Source organism: Giraffa tippelskirchi, chromosome 4, assembly GCF_054371585.1.
Source record: "Giraffa tippelskirchi isolate mGirTip1 chromosome 4, T2T-mGirTip1v1.2.pri, whole genome shotgun sequence".
In the NCBI taxonomy this organism is placed as follows: domain Eukaryota; kingdom Metazoa; phylum Chordata; class Mammalia; order Artiodactyla; family Giraffidae; genus Giraffa; species Giraffa tippelskirchi.
In genome coordinates this window covers 132,773,152-132,783,034 of record NC_137278.1, presented here as the reverse complement: position 1 = coordinate 132,783,034, position 9,883 = coordinate 132,773,152, and the positions used below count along the sequence as shown (strand labels likewise).

Below are 9,883 nucleotides of genomic sequence, written 5' to 3'. Positions count from 1 at the left end.
ATTTACAACTCCCTTCCTTTCCTTCTCCAGTCTGAATAATCTCTTTTCTCTTCTCCTTCCTTTCTAGGTTTGAACCTCTACATCTTCCTTCCCACCATCTCCACTGCCACCAATAAGTTATTGCTCTGAGCTGGGCAGGATTGATGAGTTCTGACTTAGCAAGTTGGCCTCTGCTACACAATCTGTCCTGGGTCAGCCCTGAAGCTTTATTCATAACACCTCATCCCCAGCCATTCTCTGAGACTCATAGCACACTGGAGCATTCTTTTCTGTTCTTGTCCTTCTAAAGAGAAACTCCAGTGCTCCATGGAAGCTGGCAACACCACCAGGGTCACTGTGTTTGTTCTTCAAGGACTATCCAACAACCCTCACATCCAGGTAGTACTATTTGTAATATTCCTGGTGATTTACCTCCTGATCCTCACAGTAAACCTGCTGATGCTGCTGGTGATCAGGACTGAGTCCCGCCTCCACACCCCCATGTACTTCTTCCTAAGTCACCTCTCCCTCCTGGATGCTTTCTATGCCTCAATCATTGTGCCTAAGCTGCTAGAGAACCTGCTTTCCAAGTGGAAGACTATATCCTTTCTTGAATGTTTCATCCAGATCTTCTTTGTTATATTTCTTGGGGGCACTGAAACTTGCCTCCTTTCAGTCATGGCCTATGATCGGTTCCAGGCTGTGTGTCACCCGCTATTGTATGTGGTGACCATGAACAAGAAGGTGTGTGCTGGCCTGGCGGGAGCCTCCTGGGCCATAGGAATGGGGACTGGCTTACTTAACACCATCCTCCTGGCTCAGCAGCACTTCTGCGGCCCCAACCTCATCCACAGTTTTGCCTGTGAGCTTCCCCCAGTGCTCCTGTTGGCCTGTTCTGACCCCTACGTTAGTGTGTTCTCCATCCTGACCACCATGGTGGTCCTGGGCCTTGGCACCTTTGTCATATTGCTAGGTTCTTACACCCGTATTATCCTGACAGCCCTGGGAATGAACTCTGCCACAGGTTGGAACAAGATCTTCTCTACCTGCTCATCTCATTTTCTTGTGGTCATCATCTTTTATGGTTCTGGAATTTTCAGGTATGTCATTGGTAAAACTTTGCCTACAAATGCAGTGTGTTTTTCACACTAAGTAAACTTGCCCTTTAGACAGAGCATTGCAAAGTAGCAGGAAAAGAATTATACTGGGATCAGTAGGCCTAGGTTCTAGTTCTGCTTCGTTGTGGACCTGATGCATGAATTATTTTTTTGAAAATTCATTTTCTTTCTGAGGCCTCAATTGCCTAACTCTGCAAAATAAGTTTTTACAATAAGTAAAGACTTTCTTGTTTTCATTAACCTGTGGTTTCAGAATCATCAAAAGAAAATCATACAGCCTTTTGCTAGATTTTTATTAGCGCTAGACAAAAAAATAAATAAACTATATCATCCTTGCAACAGATGTCATTTCTCTTTCCTACTGGAAATTGATGTCTCCACAGCTTATTTCTGCCTTAACTGTTTATTAGGCATTTACTATGTAACAGCTGCTTTACATAATCAAGCTCAATTTTAGTATACATCACACCACAACAAAAGAGAAATATTATTAATCTCATTTTCTGATAAGAAAGTTGATTTTTAGGAGTAACCAAGTACCCTACAAAACTTTCCAGAACAAACTAGGAATGAAGCCAAAATAAAAACCAAGTCTCACTGACTTGACACCTCAAGCTCTTTTCTACCACATTTCTCTCAAACATAAACAACAATACCTGATGAGTCCTTGCTTCCCAGGGAACAGAGTAGCTAATGGCCTATGCTCTCTACTAGTGAACCAGAGATGGATTTACAAAAATTGCTCTAAACTTTTCTCACCTGCTTGTTTTTTTTTGGGCAGAAGTCACAAGGTGTGAAAGGATAAGGAATGGTCTAGGAGAGCTCACTTGAGCCTGTGGACAAATCTCTTGAGCTCTCTTTGTCTCGGTTTCCTCATTTTCCCCAGGGGGTAGGAGATTTCTCCCACCTACTTCACAGATATGTTAGGAGAGTGAAATTAAAAGATGAAAAATGACAGTAAGATGAATATCTTTCTTAACCAAGCACACCAAACCCACAAAAGAATATTCCAATGATAATGGAACAATTGCAAAGTTTTTTTTCTAATGCTTCTTTGGGAAATACTCCTGGTGATACTTAACAAAGTACATCCAAATTTTAATTCTTACTATTTTGGAATCATATCTCATGCTAAATACATTTTTATAGTTCACTCTATTTACAAAGCTTGGCTTCTTTTCTAAGCCAAAGACAAATATATTAAAAAAGGACAAAATTTTATTCTACTAAGCATTGTAAAAAATAAAGTGCTGTGATTCTGGGTTAATTCCCTATAAATGTTTGGAAAAAATGACGACATTATTGGACTAGCACATAGTTTTACATATGCTAGTCCAACAATGGAACTATCATCACAAGATGGGAACATACAGTTGTGTCTATGAGAAAAAAAGAAAAAAAATCCTCATCGTCATCATAACTATTAAGAAAAGACACTTTGAAATGTATGAAGTGCTACAGAAATGCATGAAATCATTTTTAGCTCTATTCTAACCTGTAGCACTTCATATGCTGCAGAACTTCCTTTTGCCTCAGGGTAGATCCTATAATGTTTTGCATAAGAAAATTCATGTGTGGAAGTGTTTGAAGGCAGAAATGACAAGACTTCTCACTGACAATACAGTCACTTCTAGATGCTTCTGCCAGTAATAGCCGACTCAGCCCTGAGGACCCTCTTTGCAGAGTCTGGGATGGGATGGACACTAGCTGCCAACAGCATTGTGGTCATTGTCCTGAGCTCATTTTATTCCTTTGTGCAATTCCCTTCAAGGTACATGACTCCAGCTTCAGGCTCAGCCCTGGAGCAAGTGCTATCCATGCAGTACAGTGTGGTGACCCCACTACTGAACCCACTTATCTACAGTTTGAAGAACCAGGAGGTGAAGGCAGCTCTTAGGAGGAGGTTGGCCAGGAAACCCAGCCTTACCTTCTAAGCCAAGCTCTACTCCATCCTCATAAAAGGAGGAAAAGTCATGAGAAAGGAGAGGAGACAGAAAAACCTTCATCTCAAAGCTATCTCAGCATGAAAAACAGAAGCCTTAGTTGCTTTGACCCCAGTGCCCTCCCTAGTCAGTTCAGTTCAGTTCAGTTCAGTCGCTCAGTCGTGTCCGACTCTCTGCGACCCCATGAATTGCAGCACGCCAGGACTCCCTGTCCATCACCAACTCCCGGAGTCTACCCAAACCCATGTTCATCGAGTCGGTGATGCCATCCAACCATCTCATCTTCTGTCGTCCCCTTCTCCTCCCGCCCCCAATCCTACCCAGCATTAGGGTCTTTTCCAATGAGTCAACCCTTCGCGTGAGGTGCCCAAAGTATTGGAGCTTCAGCTTCAACATCAAACCTTCCAGTGAACACCCAGGATTGATCTCTTTTAGGATGGATTGATTGGATCTCCTTGCAGTCCAAGGGACTCTCAAGAGTCTTCTCCAACACCACAGTTCAAAAGCATCAATTCTGCGGCGCTCAGCTTTCTTCACCGTCCAACTCTCACATCCATACATGACCACTGGAAAAACCATAGCCTTGACTAGACGGACTTTTGTTGGCAAAGTAATGTCTCTGCTTTTAAACATGCTATCTAGGTTGGCCATAACCTTCCTTCCAAGGAGTAAGCGTCTTTTAATTTCATGGCTGCAGTCACCATCAGCAGTGATTCTGGAGCCCAAAAAAGTAAAGTCTGACACTGTTTCAAGCAAAATGGAAATACCTCCACAAAACGAATGGCAGCCATCCAGAGGACCCAGTCACCACACAAGAAAATCTTCTCAATAAACATATGGAGGATCTTCAGAAAACTAAAAATGAAGCCACCATATGTATCAGCAATTCCATTTCTGGGAATACATTCAAAGGAAATGAAACCAGTAACTCAGAAAGGTATCTGCATCCCCATGTTCATGACAGCATTATTTACAACACCCAACACATAGAGAGAACCTAGGTTTCCTTAATGGATGAATGGATAAAGAAGGCATGGATAAAGCAATGGAATATCATTCAGCTATAAAAATGAGGAAATTCTACCATTTGTGATGAAACGGATGGACCGTGAAGGCATTTTGCTCAGTGAAATGTCAGACAAATAAAGACAAATGCAATATGATCTCACATACATGCAGAACCTAGGGAAAACCAAACTCTTAGAAAAAAAGGTCAGACATATGGTTATCAGAGATGGAGGGTAGGAGGAAAGGCAATTGGAGGAAAGTAATTAAAAGGTACAAATTTCCAGTGTAAGATAAGTATTAGGTGTAATGTACAATATGACGACTATAGTTAACAGCATTGTATGATACATACAAAATCTGATAAGAAAGTAAATCCTAACTAGCAACATCACAAGGAGAAAAGTTTTTTCTTTTTCTTTTCTTCTTGCTTTTCTTTATATTATACATTTATGAGATGATGGAATTTTTTGAGGAATAGAGAAGAGTTTTATATGAGCCAAACCGAGGACTATAGCCCAGCAGACAGCCTCTCAGATAACTCTGAGAAACTGCTCGATTGAAGCGTGATTTTTAGCATAGTCATATGCCTTATCAGAACACAGAACATACATCAAACATTACCCAGGTATATTCCTTCAAGATTCCAAAAGAGACAGGATAAGTAGATATAGGATGAGACAGCAGGACCCTGGTATCTAGGAAGGAAACCTTTCTTCAAGGGAGTTAAACACAGATGTCCTAAGAAGAGAGTTTTTTATCTTTATCTTCAAAACAGATGTTGTTTGCCTTAATGGTTGAAGCAGACCTGCTGTGTGTGTTTGACAGGTTCTTCAGGTTCACACAAACTCCAGGCTGAACCATGTATAAGCTAAAATGACTTCCCCAAAACTCAATGTGTGAAATTTTTTCAATCAGAGCTAACTTGCAAGATTTTTTCCCTATTAGAAGTTTTTAGATGATGGATATTAACTGAACCTATTGCAATACATATTTATGTGTGTGTGTGTGTGTGTGTGTATTTATACTCTCTTGCTGTGCACCTTAAACTTACCCATTAAAGTATGTCAATCAGCTCTCCATAAAACTGGGGGAAAAATAGTAAAGACAATCTTCACAGCTCCAACAGCCATTTCCACTATCTTTCTCCTCTCATTTCTTACCCTTTCAATCCCTCCTCTTTTGCCTCTCCTTCAATCTTTTACTTTTGTTTATACACAAAGAAGAAATCCAACCACTAGCAAATTTCCCACTTCATTCTGGGAGAGTCTTATCTTAGTACTGAGATCCAGCTCCTCCCTTGTTCCCATACAGAAAACTGCCTGGCAAAATCTACAGCTCCAGAGTAACCTGGAAAGAAATAAAAGAAAAATAAATATGTTTCCAACTGTATTATTCTTAACTAGTAATACCTAAAGTAGAACATAGCAAATAATAAATTCTGAATAACTATTTTTTGATTAAGGGCTGCATAAAGGAATGAATGATCAGTCTGTCTCAGGAATCCTTTCCCTTGCATGATCCTAGGAAAGAACAGGGAATATTTTCCTCTAAAATGTGAGTCTTGAGAGTAAAACCCTATCTAACCAATTCTGTATCCTCAGTGTCTAGTAGTTTCTATTACTTAATAGGCTCTCAATTAGAATACAAAAAAACATGAATGAGAGAGAAGAGAGTGAGAGAAGGAACATATGAAAAGAAACATTTAAAAGAAAAACACCAATACAGTATACTATTGCATATATATGGAATTTGAAAGATGGTAACGATAACCCTATATGCGAGACAGAATAAGAGACACAGATGCATAGAACAGTCTTATGGACTCTGAGGGAGAAGGTGAGGGTGGGACGTTCTGGGCGAATAGCATTGAAACATGTATATTATCATATGTGAAACAGAACACCATTCCAGGTTCGATGCATGAGACAAATGCTCAGGGCTGGGGCAATGGGATGACCCAGAGGGATGGGATGGGGAGGGAGGTGGGAGTGGGGTCCAGGAAGGGGAACACATGTAAACCCATGGCTGATTCATGTCAATGTATGGCAAAAACTACTACAATATTGTAAAGTAATTAGCCCCCAACTAAAATAAATAAATTTATTTTAAAAAAAAAGAAAAGAAACATTTAATTTAGTCCAATAAAATTCCTGCCTTCATAACAATATAGATTTCACAGGAAAGTAGCATGGAGGAGAGATCAGGATAGAAAAAGAGAAAAACCGTCCTTATTTTGGGACACCATCCAGGGTCATCTTCACAAGAGGTTGCTGAAACATGTGCACTCTGACCCCCTGTCCTGAGTCTCTCCATCACCCACCTGAGTCCAGACAACTTCAGATCCTTGACGGGTTCAAGAACTGTTCCAAGCCTAGAGGAAGGAGAAGAAGTTGGAGAAAGCAAAACACATGCTCAGCTGCCACCTCATCTCCCACTCAGCTTCAAGAGAGTTCTCAGAAAGACAATAGCAGACCACTTCCATGCCCACTCCCTGACTTCTATCTGTTCTCGATCCTTTGACCCTCAGGCTAAGATCCTCTCCTCAATTGTCGGTTTTCTTCAGCAAAGCCCTCTGAAAATCGAGGCCTCATATGTGGCATACTCACAGGTGAAATTTCCAAAATGAGGATGTTTCTCTGGAGATGAAGGCCAGAGCTGAGGAGCTAGCAAAACAGTCCCAGGTTCAGTAGCATTTCTGCTCTGCACACTTGGTGGAGCTGGTGCTTTACATTTTGCAGAGCATATGCCTTCCTGAGGGTGTAACTGAGGCAAAATAATAAGCAGATTGTGAGATCAGTAGGAGGAATAGCCATTCAATCCTGCCCACCCACACACAACACACAGGAATTATTCCTAAAACCCTATAGATTGGGGAAGACTATTATCTCATAATTAGGGAAGAAAATACATGCAATATCCCTGGGAGATGTGTCACATTATGTTCAAATTCAGATTAAAATCATATTATGAAAGCCGAGTTATTTCCTGAGAGTTTGGTTTCATTAAGTATAAGAAAGAGCTGTCTTGTCCACCACTTGCCAGGGCCTATATGTCCTTTAACAGGCTATGGAGGCTTCATTTGGGAGCTGCTGGTCTCTGAGACAAGAGAAATATGGTCTGAATGCCAAAAGTACCAGTGAGTATAGAGTGTAGGAAGAGAGAATTAGAAGATAAATAACTTCGTTAAGACAGAAATGGGGTATCTTGAATGGAATTTTGGCAAGGTGAATTGTCAAAGCAGGATGAGATCTCAGAAAAATCGCTGGACCAAAGCCTTCATTTAATGATAAAAAAAAATTGAGCCACAGAGACAGAGATGACTTGTCCAGATTTGGACCATCAGTGTGAAGCAGAAACAGACTTTAGGACTACATGTCCTAATTTCCTTCTTTCACATTTCTCATGATCAAACTACAATTAAGTTCTGCAAACCTACCCCTTAAAGGCCAGTAAAGCAGCAAGGAAGAGTAATGGAGTGCAGGGTCCCAACAACAGGCCCCAGGTATTCAAATTTTTCAATTGCTGAGTTGCTGTCATATATATATATATTTTTTTTTAATCAGTTAATTTCTATGGCAATATAGCTGCTCAAACAGTAAAGAATCTGCCTGCGAGGCAGGAGACCAGGGTTCAGTCTCTAGGTTGGGAAGTTCCTCTGGAAAAGGGAACGCAATCCACTCCACTATTCTTGCCTGGATAATTTCATGGACAGAGAAGCCTGGTGGGCTACAGTCCATGGGGTCGCAAAGAGTCAGACTCGACTGAGTGACTAACACACACACATAGCTGCTTTACAAGGCTGTTAGCATCTGCTGCACAGCAAAATGAATCAGCCATATATATATATTTCTCCCTGTTTAGATTTCCCTCCCAATTAGGATACCACTTTAAATGCATCAAGAGGAGTTCTCTGTTATACAGTGTGTTCCCATCAGTTGTCTATTTTATACACAGTATCAATAGTGTGTATGTGTCAATCCCAACCCCCCTGTTACTCCCACACTTTCCCCCTAGGTATCCATACATTTGTTCTGTACACTGTGCCTCTATTTCTGCTTTGCAAATAAGGTCATCTATACCATTGCTGAGCACCAAAGAATTGATGCTTTTGAACTGTGATGTTGGAGAGGACTGCAAGGAGATCCAACCAGTCTGTCCTAAAGGAAATCAGTCCTGAATATTCATTGGAAGGACTGGTGCTGAAGCTGAAACTCCAATACTTTGGCTACCTGATGCAAAGAACTGACCCATTGGAACAGACCCTGATGCTGGGAAAGATTGAAGTTGGGAGGAGAAGGGGATGACAGAGGATGAGATGGTTGGATGGCATCACTGACGCAATGGACATGAGTTTGAGTAAGCTCCAGGAGTTGGTAATGGACAGGGAGGCCTGGTGTGCTGCAGTCCGTGGGGTGCAAAGAGTCGGACACAACTAAGCAACTGAACTGAACTGATACCATTTTTCTAGATTCCACATATATGCATTAATATATGATATTTGTTTTTCTCTTTCTGACTTACTTCACTCTGGACTAACTAGGTCCATCCATGTCTCTACAAAAGAAGAAATTTTGTTCCTTTTTATGGCTGAGTAATAGTCCATTGTATAATCTCTAAAATATCAAAGCAGCCCATGCAGTTCAAAATCGAAAAAAAAAAAATCAGAAAATGGGCAGAAGACCTAGATACACATTTCTCCAAAACAGACACACAGATGGCCAACAAACTCAAGAAAAGATGCTCAACATAACAAATTATTAGAAAAATGCAAATCAAAACTGCAGTGTGGTATCACCTCACACCGGTCAGAATGGCCATCATCAAAAAATCTACAATCAAGAAAGCTAATGAGGGTGTGGAGAAAAGGGAAACTTTCCACTGTTAGTGGGAATGTAAACTGATGCAACCACTATGGGTAACTATCTGGAGTTTCCTTAAAAAGCTAAAAATAAGACTTCCCTGGTGGTCCAGTGGTTGGGCTTGCCAATAGGGAACACAGGTTGGATCTTTGGTCTGTGAAGATTCCAGGTGCCTCAGGGCAACTCAGCTCATGTGCCAAAACTACTGAAGCCCCTGTGCCCTAGAGCCTGAGCTCTGCAACAAAGAAGCCATCACAATGACAAGCCCACACACTGAAACTAAAGAGTAGTCCCCACTTACCACAGCTAGAGAAAGCTCATGTGTAGCAGTGAAGACCCAGCACAGGCAAAAACAATAAATAATTTTTTAACAATACTCTACTCTCTGAGAGGGCTTCCCAGGTGATGCTAGTGGTAAAGAACCCACCTGCCACTGCAGGAGACATAAGAGATATGGGTTCGATCCCTGGGTCAGGAAGATCCCCTGGAGAAGGATATGACAACCCACTCCAGTATTCTTGCCTGGAGAATCCCTTGGACAGAGGAGCCTGATGGGCTACAGTCCAACCAAGACCAGAAAAGGCAGTATGAATTATTAGATGTAAGTGGGTAGGAGACATTCTCCTGATTTTCCTTAATCTTAGAATGCATGGGAAGGGAGGGACCCTACAGTCCACAGGGTCACAAAGAGTCAGACACAGCTGAAGTGACTTAGCGCACACACACTATCTGAGATTGTTTTCTTCAAATGAGTCATGGATTACTGGGAAAAAAATGGAAGCCTGGGAAACCAGATCAGCATAAAATGGCTCACACAAACCATCCTCACATTCCCTAGAGTGAAATACAGATTTCTGGTATTCAGTGTTTTAGTGATGTTGATGAATTATTGATAACCTTTGCTTCACAGACTTTTCTCTCAGACTGAGGTAGCCATATTGGGTTATCTATACCAACATTTCTTATTGTTTCCAAA

At 41.2% G+C, this 9,883-nt stretch overlaps 1 protein-coding gene across 1 annotated transcript; it reads left to right on the top strand.

The window, feature by feature from the left end:
* Positions 1-306: 306 nt before the first annotated feature.
* LOC145544556 (olfactory receptor 5BS1-like) lies at positions 307-3,031 on the top strand. Its single transcript, XM_081587452.1, has 2 exons — positions 307-1,079; positions 2,869-3,031. The coding sequence occupies exons 1-2, from the start codon at positions 307-309 to the stop codon at positions 3,029-3,031; spliced, it is 936 nt and encodes a 311-aa protein (XP_081443578.1).
* Positions 3,032-9,883: the final 6,852 nt, after the last annotated feature.

Bases quoted from the DNA above. Each gene is read 5' to 3' on its own strand.
- LOC145544556 (XM_081587452.1), top strand. From the start codon at position 307: ATGGAAGCTGGCAACACCACCAGGGTCACTGTGTTTGTTCTTCAAGGA. The intron at 1,080-2,868 runs GTATGTCATTGG...ATTCCCTTCAAG, and splicing joins TATGGTTCTGGAATTTTCAG to GTACATGACTCCAGCTTCAG.